The sequence below is a fragment of the Schistocerca gregaria genome, chromosome 3 (genome assembly GCF_023897955.1).
Source record: "Schistocerca gregaria isolate iqSchGreg1 chromosome 3, iqSchGreg1.2, whole genome shotgun sequence".
Lineage (NCBI taxonomy): Eukaryota > Metazoa > Arthropoda > Insecta > Orthoptera > Acrididae > Schistocerca > Schistocerca gregaria.
The window spans coordinates 894,637,948-894,654,815 of record NC_064922.1 but is presented as its reverse complement, the minus strand read 5'-3'; the positions used below and the strand labels follow the sequence as shown (position 1 = coordinate 894,654,815).

At 42.8% G+C, this 16,868-nt stretch overlaps 1 protein-coding gene across 1 annotated transcript in view; it reads left to right on the top strand.

Moving 5' to 3' along the window:
• Positions 1-16,868, top strand: part of LOC126355198 (regulator of MON1-CCZ1 complex) — a 90,121-nt gene that overhangs the window by 11,853 nt on the left and 61,400 nt on the right. Inside the window, exons 2-5 of the mRNA XM_050005427.1 lie at positions 11,161-11,322; positions 12,095-12,238; positions 12,344-12,518; positions 16,667-16,826. Coding sequence (XP_049861384.1) covers positions 11,161-11,322; positions 12,095-12,238; positions 12,344-12,518; positions 16,667-16,826 — 641 coding nt within the window. The remainder of the gene's footprint in view (positions 1-11,160; positions 11,323-12,094; positions 12,239-12,343; positions 12,519-16,666; positions 16,827-16,868) is intronic.

The window sequence follows — 16,868 nt, the reverse complement described above, 5'->3', positions numbered from 1 at the left end:
GTAACTGTTGTTAAACATCGATTAGAATGGACAGGGACTGGGATTGCTGTGTTCGGATGAGGGCTGACTTGGCATCCCTTCGCTCACAGCTGCAATCGGCGCTGACTTCGGTCGCGCAGCTTGAGGCTGTTGCCAATGGGCACCACTGTGGGGAGCCGGACTCGGGTATCACGGGGATGTCAACCTCGTCCCGTCTGTCCCCAGATCGGTCTGCCGCTGTGGTTGCCCCGGTTGCTGCCCGCAGTGGGGCTGAGCCCTCGCCTGTGGTTGATTGGGAGGTCGTTCCAAGGCGTGGCAGGCAGCGAAAGGCGTCCCCGGAGGCTGATCAGAAAGCCTCCCCGGTGTGTCTGACAAACCGGTTTCAGGCACTGTCTCTGGCTGAGCCAGATGCAGCTGCCTGCCCTGTTTCAGAGGATCATTCTCAGCCTTCAAGGTCCGGGCAATCGCAGAGGGTAGGCTTACTGGTAGTTGGGAGCTCCAATGTTAGACGCGTAATGGGGCCCCTTAGGGATACGGCGGCTAAGGAGGGGAAGAAATCCAGTGTGCACTCCGTGTGCATTCCGGGAGGAGTCATTCCTGATGTGGAAAGGGTCCTTCCGGATGCCATGAAGAGCACAGGGTGCAGCCAGCTGCAGGTGGTGGCACATGTCGGCACAAATGACGTGTGTCGCTTTGGATCTGAGGAAATTCTCTCTGGATTCCAGCGGCTATCTGATTTGGTGAAGGCTGCCGGTCTTGCTTACGAGATGAAGGCAGAGCTCACCATCTGCAGCATCGTTGACAGAACTGACTGCGGACCTTTGGTGCAGAGCCGGGTGGAGGGTCTGAATCAGAGGCTCAGACGGTTTTGCGACCGTATTGGCTGCAGATTCCTTGACTTGCGCCATAGGGTGGTGGGGTTTCGGGTTCCGCTGAATAGGTCAGGAGTTCACTACACTCAGCTGGCGGCTACACGGGTAGCCGAGGCTGTGTGGCGTGGACTGGGCGGTTTTTTAGGTTAGAAGGCCTCGGAAAAGTGTGGGATGGGCTGCAATGTCAAAGGGTGCTTGGCAATTACAGGACGTGCTTGGATCAAGGAACAGTCGGAATTATAGTTGTAAATTGTTGTAGTTGCGCTGGAAAAGTCCCTGAGCTTCAAGCGCTAATAGAAAGCACAGAAGCTGATATCGTTATAGGTACAGAAAGCTGGCTAAAGCCTGAAATAAGTTCTGCAGAAATTTTTACGAAGTCTCAGACGGTGTTCAGGAAAGATAGATTAGGCAGAATTGGTGGTGGAGTGTTTGTGTCTGTCAGTAGTGGTTTATCTTGTAGTGAAGTCGAAGTAGATACCCCGTGCGAATTGGTGTGGGTGGAGGTTATACTTAACAGCCAAATTAAGTTAATAATTGGCTGCTTCTACCGACCCCCAGACTCCGATGATACAGTTGCCGAACAGTTCAGAGAAAGTTTGAGTCTCGTAACAAATAAATACCCCACTCATACGGTTATAGTTGGTGGGGACTTCAACCTACCCTCGGTATGTTGGCAAAAATACTTGTTCAAAACCGGTGGTAGGCAGAAAATGTCTTCCGAGATTGTCCTAAATGCATTCTCCGAAAATTATTTCGAGCAGTTAGTCCACGAACCCACGCGAATTGTAAATGGTTGCGAAAACACACTTGACCTCTCAGCCACAAACAATCCAGAGCTGATAGAGAGCATCATGACTGATACAGGGATTAGTGATCACAAGGTCATTGTAGCTAGGCTCAATACCATTTCTTCCAAATCCATCAGAAACAAACGCAAAATAATTTTATTTAAAAAAGCGGATAAAGTGCCACTAGAAGCCTTCCTAAAAGACAATTTCCATTCCTTCCGAACTGACTATGGGAATGTAGACGAGATGTGGCTCAAATTCAAAGATATAGTAGCAACAGCAATTGAGATATTCGTACCTCATAAATTGGTAAGAGATGGAACGGATCCCCCGTGGTACACAAAAAAGGTCCGAACGCTGTTGCAGAGGCAACGGAAAAAGCATGCGAAGTTCAGAAGAACGCGAAATCCTGAAGATGGGCTAAAATTTACAGACGCGCGAAATTTGGCACGTACTTCGATGCGAGATGCCTTTAATAGGTTCCACAACGAAACATTGTCTTGAAATTTGGTAGAAAATCCGAAGAAATTCTGGTCGTATGTAAAGTACACAAGCGGCAAGACGCAGTCAATACCTTCGCTGCGCAGTGCCAATGGTACTGTTATCAACGACTGTGCCGCTAAAGCGGAGTTATTGAACGCAGTTTTCCGAAATTCCTTCACCAGGGAAGACGAATGGAATATTCCAGAATTTGAAACACGAACATCTGCTAGCATGAGTTTCTTAGAAGTAGATACCTTAGGGGTTGCGAAGCAACTCAAATCGCTTGATACAGGCAAGTCTTCAGGTCCAGATTGTATACCGATTAGGTTCCTTTCAGATTAAGCTGATACCATAGCTCCCTACTTAGCACTCATATACAACCGCTCACTCACCGATAGATCTGTACCTACAGATTGGAAAATTGCGCAGGTCGCACCAGTGTTCAAGAAGGGTAGTAGGAGTAATCCATTTAACTACAGACCTATATCATTGACGTCGGTTTGCAGTAGGGTTTTGGAGCATATACTGTATTCAAACATTATGAATCACCTCGAAGGGAACGATCTATTGACACGTAATCAGCATGGCTTCAGAAAACATCGCTCTTGTGCAACGCAGCTAGCTCTTTATTCGCACGAAGTAATGGCCGCTATCGACAGGGGATCTCAAGTTGATTCTGTATTTCTAGATTTCCGGAAAGCTTTTGACACCGTTCCTCACAATCGACTTCTAATCAAGCTGCGGAGCTATGGGGTATCGTCTCAGTTGTGCTTCTGGATTTGTGATTTCCTGTCAGGAAGGTCGCAGTTCGTAGTAATAGACGGCAAATCATCGAGTAAAACTGAAGTGATATCAGGTGTTCCCCAGGGAAGCGTCCTGGGACCTCTACTGTTCCTGATCTATATAAATGACCTGGGTGACAATCTGAGCAATTCTCTTAGACTGTTCGCAGATGATGCTGTAATTTACCGTCTAGTAAGGTCATCCGAAGACCAGTATCAGCTGCAAAGCGATTTAGAAAAGATTGCTGTATGGTGTGTCAGGTGGCAGTTGACGCTAAATAACGAAAAGTGTGAGATGATCCACATGAGTTCCAAAAGAAATCCTTTGGAATTTGATTACTCGATAAATAGTACAATTCTCAAGGCTGTCAATTCAACTAAGTACCTGGGTGTTAAAATTACGAACAACTTCAGTTGGAAGGACCACATAGATAATATTGTCGGGAAGGCGAGCCAAAGGTTGCGTTTCATTGGCAGGACACTTAGAAGATGCAACAAGTCCACTAAAGAGACAGCTTACACTACACTCGTTCGTCCTCTGTTAGAATATTGCTGCGCGGTGTGGGATCCTTACCAGGTGGGATTGACGGAGGACATCGAGAGGGTGCAAAGAAGGGCAGCTCGTTTTGTATTATCGCGTTATAGGGGAGAGAGTGTGGCAGATATGATACGCGAGTTGGGATGGAAGTCATTACAGCATAGACGTTTTTCGTCGCGGCGAGACCTTTTTACGAAATTTCAGTCACCAACTTTCTCTTCTGAATGCGAAAATATTTTGTTGAGCCCAGCCTACATAGGTAGGAATGATCATCAAAATAAAATAAGAGAAATCAGAGCTCGAACAGAAAGGTTTAGGTGTTCGTTTTTCCCGCTCGCTGTTCGGGAGTGGAATAGTAGAGAGATAATATGATTGTGGTTCGATGAACCCTCTGCCAAGCACTTAAATGTGAATTGCAGAGTAGTCATGTAGATGTAGATGAACAAGTTTTTGTTGCTCTCCAAGAAACGTGCATCCCTGATGACAATTCCTCCACTCATTGGGGTTACTGTTCATTCTGTTGGAAGCATACTGTTTAGGTCTGTACATTAGTTCACACAGTTGTCATCAGTGAGTGGATTCCACTCTGTACTGCATAGCAACCAGTGTGATTGCAAATGACTCCAGCAGTCATCATTTGTAATGTTTATTACCTCCAGGCAGAACACTTATTTACCTGCAGATGAACACCTTAATCCGACCACTCTCTCCCCTCTTTCTTCGAGTTGGGGATTTCTGTATGCATCACCACATGTGGAGAAGTACTGCTTTGTCTACTAGGAGGCTTGTGGTCGACAAGCTTCTTCCTGATCTTGATCTCTGTCCCTCAGTGGCAGTACTCATGCCGACATCAGTGCTGACCATTTCACCTTTTCAAGTTTCCCCTAATTATGTGGCTTTGTTACAATTTTCCGTACACAATGATCTTTGTCATAGTAACAGCTTTCCAGTGATCCTGTCACTTCCTTCCATTTGCATCAACGAGGTAGTGGAAGACATCTCCATTGTGATCACATGTGGCACTGTAACTGCTATTCCCCTTTCTATAGCCTCCCTTGATCACTGACCAGTACCATGGCAGACAAAAGACATTGCAATAACCATTCAGAATCATCAAAGGGCCATGCAGTTTCTCAGGTGGCATCCTTCACAGACCACCCTCCTCACATGTAACTGGGTTCGAACTAAGACTCGGTATCTAATGAAACACAGTAAAAAGTAATACTGTGAATGCTGCGTCTCCTTCATGGGAATTTATTCCTCCTCATCCCAGGTGTGAGCCAAGTTCTCCTGGGCACCAAAGATTAACAACTCTTTCAGACTTCTGCTTTCAGAATGGTATTTGCACCAGTGTAATGGGTTTTGCTGAACCCCTTACAACCTACGTTGCAACACTGTCAGTATGGTCTTCTTACCCGGCTGTCTTTCTAAGACAAAAATGACAAGTTGAAGACACCTCTTCATCCTTCACACTCTGCCACACCAAGTGATGTAATTAACCTTTCACTTATTAGGAATTGCTTCAGGCTCTTGTCTCAACATATGATACAGCCCCAGGGCCTATTTTACGCATAATCAGAAGGTCCAACATCTGAATGTTCATCAAAGACACCATCTACCCAGGGTTTGCAACCATATTTGGCTAGAAGGTGTTCTGCATTTGGAATGGTGAGATAGTGTCATCATCCTGATCCTTAAGTGATGCAAAACCTCAATATCCATTGACAGCTGCCAATGAATTAACCTCTCCAACATGTTCTATAAACTGCATGAGAGGATGGTAACCCAAAAATTATGCTGAGTTCTTGAATCACGTGGTCTTCTGTCACAGGAGGGATGAACCACAACCAACCATCTGGTTAAGTTGAAAACAGCAATCTGAAAGGATTTTTCTATATGTCAACCCCTTACTGCAGTCTTTTTTTACCTACATAAAGCATATAACACTGCTTGTCGCCTTCAAACTTTACGTACCCTCAATGACTGGGACAAGTGAGTCTCTGTATGTACTTTTATTCATCGGCTTTCTACCCCACTGGTGTTCTGGCTTACAGTTTTTACATCACTCAGCAGCGCCCCACTGGTCAAAGAGAATGGTGTCCCACAGGGCTCCATGCTGAGTGTTAATCTCTTCCTCTTCACTATCAATGTGCTAATGATCTCTGTCAGACTGCAGGTCATCCCCGCATTTTATGTCAGTGGCTTCTGCATTTGGTATGTCTCCTAGTCTCTAGACTTGTCTGAATGCCAGCTCCAAGGTGCCATTGGCAGGGCCTTTGCTTGAACCCTTTCTCATGGCTTCCAATTCTCTCCCACAAAAAGGTGAGCCATGCATTCGTTGTGATACCATGGGCCACCCTAACCTAGAAATATAGCTACTTCAGTTTGCAACACTTGGACATTTTACTTAGTCCCTATTTTTGGGACTCCTCTTTGATAGGGAGCTGACGTGGCTGACCCACATTCATCAACTAAGGACTAGGTGCATGCAAAAGCATACACACTCTGCTTCATTACCTGCACTTTTTGGGGTCAGATCATGCAACTCTCCTCCACATTTGCCAGGCTCCGATCTCGTTATGATTAGACTGAGGTTGTCATTTAGCTTTGAAATTGCTGGACCCAGTCCATCACTGTGGAGTAAGATTGGCCAATAATGCATTTTTGGCTAGTTCTCTGGACAGTCTCCTTCCCAACGAAGGAATCTTCCTGCTTCAGTTCCAACAATACCAATCTTTTTCCTTATGCAGACAATCATGAGACAATTTCCTAATCATACAACTCATCAAATTCTTTCTGTATACACAGGTCATCAATCCACTGACTCTGCTTTTGGGCGGGATTATCAGTTGGAATGTGCCTCGAGGCCCTCTGCCAGTATCTCCACTTAACTTCCTTAGAATCTGCTCCCTGTGTTTTCCTCTAACAAGGCCCCCTCCCTCTCCCCCACTGCCCCCCCCTCCCCCCCCCAGCCCACCACCACCGTGAACTTGAGATTCCGCTCCTTTTCATGGTTAGTACCCAGACCACAAATTAGGACAAGTTTATTTGAACATCCTAGAAATTTAGTTGACCCCATGACCTTTTGATGCCTGTTCCTCTCAGATGTTCAGGAGTGTCAAGGTGTTGCTGTTATTTTTGCTGATGGCTCTGAAGCCATTGATGGAATGGGGTATGATCAAACATCTTCCACCACTCAGGATTAACATTTGTTTCCAGATATGTGCTGTGTTTCATCAGCATAGCTGATTACCACAACAGAGCCCTATGTTCTGTTAAGCTGGACTCTCTTGACTGCATTGTAGTGACTTAGTTAGCAGTCTCCATGCTATTGACTGATCTTACTTTTATCAACTTCTGATATCTGCTATTTGTGACTTTCTTTCTGACCTTAGTCATACTGACTGTTGAGGTATCTTTCTCTGGGTCCCGGATCATGAAAGTATATCAGGGAATGAACTGCCCAATCATTTGGCAGGGGAATCGCTTACTCGCCAAACATTTGCTTTGATGATTCCAGGTGCAGACTTGCAAGTGCAAATAAGACCTGTCCTCACTCAGAGATGGAACAACATCTGGTGGGCTACTGCCCCCTCTGTAATAAACATAACACAATGAAGGAAACATTTTGCTGTGTGGCATTGCTCCTTTCATTCCTCCTGGAAGGAATCAACCATCCTGTGTCACCTCCACTGGAGTGACACCATATTAACACATAATTTTATTTTATGTAGCAAACCACCCCTAATTGTGATTGTGGAGTCTTACAGACCATACTTCACATCATGGTAGAATGACCCCATATTTAGGCTCTCCATTTTAAGCATAGTCTTCTGGATTATATGCTTTTAATATTGATAGTTGACTAAGGATGACTGAACTGGTTGTCCATTTCTTCAGAGAAAGTGGTTTCTATTCTCAGCTATAATGTTTCACCTATGTTTGGTTGGGGGCGGGAAGGCTGAGGCTATTGCATCTCCTGCTGCTTGCTGGGCTTAGGGAAACTTGACACTGCATCCATTGTCAGCTGTGTTGATATTCCTCTTTTATTCTTTGTAATTGCTTATAGATGTAGTTATCCCCTGTGACATCCTATTTTCTGTTTTAGAAGTATCACTCTTATGATAGTGGCTGCTGTTCCTTCCTTTTAAGGGTTTGGCTATAGTGGGTCAGGAGTGGGATGGCTGTTGGAAGGGTGGTCCCTGTTGCATACAGAGCCCTGAGTGACATTTTCCTGGCCCCATCCACCCACTGAAATGTTTATTTCTCTCACATTGCTTCATTCTTGTTGATCTAACATTTATGCATCCATGCCATTGCTCTGCATTTCAATCCAGGTGCTTGTCAAACTGTTCACAGAACCACTTTCAGTTTATTTCTCAACTGTTTCACTCTTTAGTAGCAAGTAGGAAGAATGAGCACCTAAATCTTTTAATACAGCTCGGACTTCTCTTATTTTGTAACAATGCTCATTTCTCCCTGCATTGGAATGTGTCAACAAAATAGTTTTGCATTCAGAGGAGAAAGATGGTGGTTGAAATTTTGTGAAAAGATCATGCTACAAAAAATGCCTTTGTTTTAATGATTGCTGTCCTAGCTTGTGTGTCGTATCCATGACACTCTCTCCCCTGTTTTGTGGTAATACAAAACAAGGTGCTCTTCTTTGAACTTTTGTGAAGTGCTTCATAGGTCCTGTCATCTAGTAAGCAACCCACACCATGCAGCAGTGCTCTAGCAGAAGACAGACAAATGTATTTTGGACAGTCTCTTTAGTAGATTTGTTGCATCTTCTGAGTGATCTGACTTTGGTTCACTTTTCCCACAAAATTTTCTATGTGATAGTTCCTGTTGAAGTTGTTTGTAATTGTAGTCCCTTGACGTTTAGTTGAATCAGCAACCTTTTAATTTGTTGGATTCCCACATTTTCCTTCCACAGGGTCTGGGTGTTGTGTTGTCGTTATGCTTGTATTATGTTATAGTAGACACTACTGTTGAGATAGTTGGATGGGCAGAACCCGTAAGCCAATAAACTGAAAAAAGAAAGCTGTACATTTGTATTCTTATTTATAATGTAACCAAAATTTAACAGGGTTTTTTAACATTCTTGTGGAAGACCTCACACTTCCTATTATTCAGGATCAGTTGCCACTGGTGCATGTTACATAAGACCAGAATCTTTCTGGATTTTTTTGCCAGATTTCAAGATAGAGATTCAGTATGGTAATCCACACATAATTTTGAGCTTCTGGGAAATGTTCCCAGTCTTGGAGATTCTGTATTACATGAAATGTGGCATACTTTTTTTGTTGCTTTTGCAACAGTGTCCTGACTTGGTTTGTGTACTATGGTGTATCTATTTATTTGTTTGGTTAATTTATTTGGTATGAATTTTTCAATTGCCAGCTGTGGTGGTTGAGTGGTTCTAGGCACTTCAGTCCGGAACTGCATGACTGCTATGGTTGCAGGTTCGAATCCTGCCTCGGACATGGATGTGTGTGATGTCCTTATGTTAGGTTTAAGTAGTTCTAAGTTCTAGGGGACTGATGACCTCACATGTTGAATCCCATAGTGCTCAGAGCCATTTGAACCATTTTTTCAATTGCTGTCCGTACTATTTCTTTGAATCTAAGCCGCATATATTCTACAATTACATAATTAGTTTGGAAGGAATGAGGACAGCCTGTTGAGAAGCTGCCAAGCAGAATTTTTATGTGCTTTCTTAAATAGATATATTTTGTGTTTATTTTTGGTCAGATCATGTGTTATGGCATTCAGTCTTGCTACAATGACCTCATGGCCACTAATCTCTGTATCCATCATAAGGCTCTATTTGCTCATGATTATTTGTTGCCAAGAGATTTAATATGTTATCACAACCATTTATACTTTGTGCAGGTTCCTGAAGTGATTGCTTTAAATAATTTTAGGGAAATGCAGTTAGTATAAGTTGGGATGGCGTTTTACGCCTATCACCGATTTTAAATGTGTATTTTTATCAACTGATATCCAAAATGTTTAGCCTCCTCACTTTTCTATAGCCAATCTCCTGGCTAGATGGCAGTTTTTGAACTGTCTTTGCCCTTAATTGGGTTGGCAGAGTGTCGGGTGTAGGTAGGGTTTCTCTCCTAAAGGTAGGAAACCCCTTGTCTGCTCTGCTCTATGTACCTGCTTGACTCATATACTTTCACTTCTTCTTAAATTCTTTCTCAGCTCTGGCATAAATATTGCTTCCAGTGTCTCAGTTTTACTAATGCTACACACTTTCATAATTCGATCAAATTTGTGGCAGACATTGCTGACTCCAGGTGAACAACATCTAGACCTAGGGACTGCTGACCTCACTGTACCTTAACCCCAAACCAACAAACCTACTGGCCCCACGCAGAGGTCAGTATTCCTCTTGGGGCTACTTCACTTTCAATTAACTGCTCTGACTTCAGTTACTCAATCAACATTTCTGGAGTTTCACATGCAACTTGTGGACAGCATCTTTATTTGTACCAATGGCTCTGAGGACGACCATGGTGTGTCGAAGCTTTTTTGTTGTCTGCAAAGAGCATTTTAGGCATCACCTTTCAGAACAGTGCTAGCTTTTTTACTATAGAGCTTTTGCACTTTGTTAGGCCAGCCCGTACATCCAACAATCGCAAATATAGAGATTCTGAATCAGTCACATTTTGAATTCCAGAGGGATGTCTGCACTAAATATGGTATCTGTCATTTGAATGACCATGTATTAAATGATCTAAAGGGACGGGGGGCGGGGGTAGATTTCATCTACCATGATTTTTTGTGTTCTTTCGATGAAATTTGATTGTACAAATTACAACATTATTGTGGAGAAACTTACGAGGTTTATGGCTCTCAATAAATAATACAAAGAGGAACTTTTTACTTAGTACTTACTGGATAGGAAACAAATGGACACATTATTAAGTTCTAACTGTTTTTATGAAAAGTCAAAAGGGTTCAATTTGCATTTGCTAGTATAAATTACCTATCGTATACTGACAAAGAAAAATTTGCTTTCCTTACTGATAATGCAAACATCATACTTGAGCCCTGTATGAATTTGTCAACAAAAAGAACAATAAATGAAAAATTTGGGAAACACATTTGTTGCTTCTCAGAAAATACATGAACTGAATGTCATAAATTGCAGAGAGGGCAAATTAATTAGAACTCGAATTGGGGATTGCATATTACAGGTCTTCTTGAATGCTTAAATTCCCCACTATTTGCCCTAAGTGTAATTGTTGAGTTTGGTGATGAAAGCATTTTCTAGGGTAAGACACTAGAAGTAAAAATAGCTTCCAATAGCCACAGTTTAACTTCACTCTTCTACAGAAAGGAAAAAAGTGTGTAACATAAAAATATTTGATCATCTCCCATATGAATTAAAGTTGGTAGCAGATAGTAAGTGCATTTGAAAAAGGTTGGATATATTTATGCTTGACATTTATCTCAACTCCATAGGTTAATTTCTAAATATTTATATGTTGTAGGGTTATGTTTATTAGATTTTAATTTAGATTAAGATTAAAGTGAAAATAAAGCTATTATAATTGTAAACACTCAAGATGTAGCCAGGTTTCTACAGAGAAAATAGCACACTCCACATCATAGCAAGTTGCCACAAATAACGAATCGTGGAATGTGTAAATAAGTGACTGACTCTACCAAGTATCTGCAGTACATGTATATTGGAACTTTTGTAGGTATTTGCTGTAAGATCTGGAGGAGTAACTGGGGTGGTTGTGAAAGGTCCAACAGAGGAGACAACAACAAGTTTTCGAATGGAAGATAAAGGACCTGTTATTTCCATCAAATTCTCACCAAATCAGCAAGTTTTGGCTATACAACGCACAAAAACTTCAGTGGTAAGTGATCCTAAAGTACTAATCATAACTGCACAAAAGGCTTATGTGATTTCTTGAGGCTGTAGCAATAAAGGAGAGTGATGCATAACAATGGCACATGTGTAATCCTTACAACACATCTCTGAAGCTCTGGCCATGGATGTGAATACGTTAAATGTGATTTACGAATTTCTTAACAGTTCTGAACAGTCATGTGAGAGCTATTCATAACTAAATAGCTCAAAAGGCTAAATGAGATATTTTAGACTTCCAGTATTGTGTGTCGTGTCATATTTTGTAGATGTTGTCACCTGTTCTATAGGAACTTTTATGTACAATTTTGTGCTTCTGTATGTGTTTCCATGAAGTGAGAATATCAATAAAAAGCATTCCTCAGGTGACATGAACACTAATAATATTTGTAAATGACTTAAGATTACTAAAACAAGATTTTTCCTTCCTAAAGGAAGGATTATTTTGTCACAAAATCAATGCTCATAATGTGTTTATTACAGAGATGGTAAACCAGTTTTGATGTTTGATAATTTGAACATCATGATTTTTTAATTGTATTCTAGATGTCTTGTAAGTTGGTTCATTGATATAATAGACATTGATATTTCATAATGAAACAAAATATTTAAAAATGTAGAGAATGTACTGAGAGGGAAGTCTGGGACCTATGACACACACAACTACATATCCACTTTTGCATGAACATGGCACCATAGTGTGTATTTTCTGTGACTGATTATGTTGATGTGTACTGATATCAGCATTTCTTTATTTGAAGGAATTCATCAACTTCCTGGGTGAGATGGACTCAGTGGAATATTCCCAAAGTTGTAAAGGAAAGAATACAACAATCTTAGGTTTTGTCTGGACCTATGTGAATGAAATAGTATTTGTGACTGATCATGGCGTGGAGCTGTTTCAGGTGATAATACAAAACTACAAAAAATCAAAAGAACAGAAAGATATCATATATATTTCATCAATTCTTTTACATTGTTGTTTTAAACTAATTTTAATTTTTTTGTAGGTTGTCCCAGAAAAGCATACATTGAAAGCCCTCAAATCATACAGTCTCAGTGTTAACTGGTTTGTGTACTGCCCACAAAGTTGTCTTGTTCTTCTCTCTTCTGGAACACTAGGGAATCAAGTACAACCTCTACATTTTAAGCAAGGCAGTATAAACAAACTCAACAAACTTGAGAGTGAGTAAACATGGAATTTAAATTTTTTTGTAAGTTTAAAGCTGAGCGATATTTGTAACTGGTTTTGGGTTATGCTCAGTTCATTCCCCGGTCCACACACATCTGCCATCCTCTTTAAAGCCTTTGTAGAACGGAGTAAAGTTTGTCTGGCATTCTTTTCAATTTCTCATGCAGTGTTTGCGCTGTGCTGTCTGCCTGGCTTCTTTTATATCAGATAAAACTTAAACTCTGGCCTGTGATGTGTTCCAGTCTGGCTTTGTTGCAGTCATGCCCCCTGGGAACCCAGATGGCATCCAACTGCCCACTGCATGCACTTTGAAGATGCTTTTTGCTGCACAGTGTAATTATTCAGAGATGGAAAAGAAGCCACCTGTTATTTTTGGAGTTAAAAGTTTAAAGTTTTCTTGTACAGGGTCAGGGTTCTTCCTCATCACTAACCAAAAGCCACTGGTTTCCTTATTTGGTCATCATTCCAAGCTGCCTGAGAGGGCTGCCCGTCGAGAGCAGAAATAGATCCCCTTTCTCAGTAGTGTTGCTATGACATTTGTTACCACTTCACCACTCAGCATGCCAATGACAATGCACTACTGCACCTACCTGTGGGGTGCGATATGAAGTTTGATCAGGAGGTGGCTCTCGTGTGTGTGTTTGATGATGTCTTGCAGCAAGCCCTGTTAGAGTTTATGTTGACAGTACAAGAGGTCACATCCAACATGGCCACTAATCCCATTTGTTGGAAAATCCTTTCAGTTGTCCAGTTTGGTTAGCCCGAGCACATGTCTTCGGAGACCGATCTGGCATGGCGTATATTTCTTCTCCTGCGTGATCAACTCACTGTTGTCCAGATGATTCTCATTCTTGCCATGGATGAGCAATGCTGTTGAGTTGTTGTAGCTGTAGCATTGTGACCTCACAAAGTCCAGTTGCTGCATGCATTGCAATGGGGAATGACTCTTATGATGACATAGGTGCCATATCATGTCTACTGGCCGGTGATCAAGCATGACATTGGGCATCTGGTGCAGGCTTACAGCACCTGTTGATGTAACCAGGATGCACCACTGTGCCAGTTTTCTCTGTAGCTGGCCGTGGAGCACCCTTGGGACAGGATGCATGTCAATCTCGTGGGTCTGTGTTTGAGTGGTCTGTGGTTGTTGGTGGCCAGTGGATTACCCCATTTGCTGTCTGCAGCCAAGCTATCCTCCACATCATTAACTGCCACTGTTTGTGTGTCGTCTGTTTTTTTTTCCCATTTGTAATGGTAGGTGATTTGCGTCACAGGGCTTTGATAGCTTTGGTCTTTGCAGTGATATCTGGCCTCTTGACTGCTGCCTTGTTTCATTTGGCTTATGACTCAGAGGTTGAGCTCTTCGCGTGTACATTTAAGACCCAAATGAAGAAGTCTGTCTCTACCTCTTTCTGCAGTGATGCATTCTCAAGTTTTTTGGTCTCATACCAGATGATGCTGGTTGATGGATACAGTCCAGCAGAATGTTTTTATGGGCACCAGCGGTGGGGTCTCCTGGGTTTGACACACCCTGCTGTGTAGTACACTGTGTTTTCCTCTCAGAGCTACCGTTTGCAGCTGATCCTTTGTGCTGGCAGTGGGATGGCTGCTGGATCTTGTGTTGAGCCATAAAGTTCAGCAGTTTATTGTGGTGGATGTAGGTAGGGAGCAGATGACCCATCATACAAATCAGTTGCACCCGTGTCCTGTTGCGCCATCGCTGCCGTGGTCTTCTGGTTAGCCGGGTGACAGGGTTGGTCATGACATTCTTCCAGGGGCAGGCTCCCACTTGCAGTGATGCATCCTCCCATTGCCACCCAGTGCGCACCCTCCATTGTTCTGTTGCCTGGATCCTCAGGCACCATTGAGGGATTCTCATGCCTTTGGCTGCCAATGTGAAGCTTATGGATTTTGGTCCACTCTTCTCCCCCTTTGCCTCCCCTCCCCCCTTGCTGATGGAGGTGGCCTCATCTCCACTGCTGCCAGTTGCCTCCTCCCCCCCCCCTCCCATTTCCTCAGCCTACATGCCCTTTTGCCCTAGCCAGCAGTGGTTGGTCTTCTCTGCCTCTGCAGCAGAGGTCACCACTTAATTCTGGACATTTGAGGCCTAATAAGGCCTTTTCAGGGAGAGAGGAAGTTAGTATCCCCATAACGGACATTGTGATGAAGGCAGGTGAGCTGGCATCTGTAGCACAGTGAAATAATGCAGAAACCTGCCATAGAGGGTGCACATGATACATAGTATGGACAGACAGACCCTCTGACAGAAGTGTTTATGTGTATTCGATAGCAAGTTGGTGGTTCTGTGCTCCGGGGCTTATGCTGAGTTCAACTACTGTGGATCTCCCTTTGTGCTTCATCCTGAGTGTTGTTACCAAGTGCCCAGGTGTCATATGCCCATGCCAGCTCTATGCTGAGCTTATCCCCATGTACGTCTCTATTTGGTTTCAGATTTTCTGCTTCCCACAGACTGACTTGCATGGCGAGTTTTCATTTCTTCTCAGGGGCTTCTGTTCCTTGGTCATCATCAAGCCACTGTTGGCTTGTACAGTAACTGCACCAACAGTTTAGTGCAGTATAGTGGCATTGTCACACCTGTGCAGATACTAAAAAGGGGAGTATGAGATAGTGGGTGTATATTGTAGCAAGAGACCAAGATTTGACTGCAGTAAATAGTTTCAAAATAATGTACACCGATAAGTCAAAACATTATGATCACCTGCTTAATATTGCATTGGTCCAGCTGTGCATTGATTCTGTGTTGAATGGATTAACCAGTTCTTGATAGGTTTTTGAAGGTAAGTGGCAGCAGGTTTGTAAGCACAGGTCATGAAATTCCTGTAAATTATGGACAATTGATTTCTGGGCGTGGAGCTGCGCCTTGATAGCATTCCAGATGTGTTCCATTGGGCTCAGAAAATTCAAATTTTATGCTGAAAAACATCAACGTCAGTTTGCTATCATGTCCATAAACTTTCTCTTGCATGATTTTTGCTTTGTGACGTGCACAGTTATCCTGCTGAAAGATGCCGACACCATCAGGGAAAAGGCCAGGAATGGAGGAGGTCCACAATAATATTCACATAGTTTGCATCAGTCATGTGCCATCAATTAGTAGCACAGATCCCATGAAAGCCAAAGTGAATGCTCCCCATAGCCTTACACTGCCTCCATCGAGCTAACTGTCTATGTTTTGAGCAGCCGTTTGCACTGATGATGGCATGTCTGAATATGACCATTGAGCTGGTGCAACAAGAAACATCTGACCCTTCAAAACATTTCCATTGATCCACAGTACACTCTTGATGATCCTGTACCCACTGTAACCATAACTGATGATTCAGTTGGATCAACATGGGAACAAATACGGGCCATCTGCTGTGGTGACCCATGTTCAGCAGTGTGCAGTGAACAGTATGCTGTGAAACACTTGTGCCTGCACCAGCATTGTGCTCTGTCACCAGATTGCCACCTGTCCTGCTTTACACAGCAGGCAAGCTTCTAACTTCCATGTTTTGTAATGAAATGTGGACATATAAAACCTTGTCAGCTACTCAGGGTTGCAACATCCTTCAACCACTTTCCGTAGGTGCTCATGACAGTAGCATCCAAACAGCCAGCCAGCTGTGTCATTTGTGAGATGCTTGTTGCTGGGTGCCAGGCCATAAGTCAAAGTCAGTTGTGCCAGTGGATTTTCCCATTTGCAGCCTTTATTGTCATTAGAATGATTCCCCTATTCATCTCTGTTCTGATATGATTTCTCAGTTTTTCATGGCTAATCATCTAGAAGCACACCATTTATAACCTCTGCTTTACTTACATAGTTTCCTTTTTGTGTGCTGTGTCCACTACACCACCAGGTAGCATTCAGCTTCTTGGTCGCTAATTGTCATAATGTTGCAGCTCATTGGTGTAGTTTGCAGTAGTTATTCAGAGATTAGAAGGGCTTGTAGGGAATAGACTAGGATGTAAAGTTGCATCAAACCAGTGTTCGGACTGATGGCCATAACACACACTGCATATTAGATGATACTTAAGTACTTGAAATTAGTGTTCTAATGAATAAAACCTGTTGTTATACTCACTGTTGACAAGAATTGGAGCTAATTTGGTTATACTGTTCTTTTTATGTGCGCTACAGTTGAGCTTCCTGTAATTCCAAAACCACCAAAATTATGCCTGTTGGCAAGGGATGTAATTTTGGCTGTGCTGTATGGACAACCAAGTATTGTTGTTCTTCGTCATCAACCTAGGGGTGTTGGCTCGCCTGGTGCTGAAGTGGTTGTGTACACCATTCAAAAGTAAGAAAACACTCATAACTACCAAATTTCAGAGACTTCTAA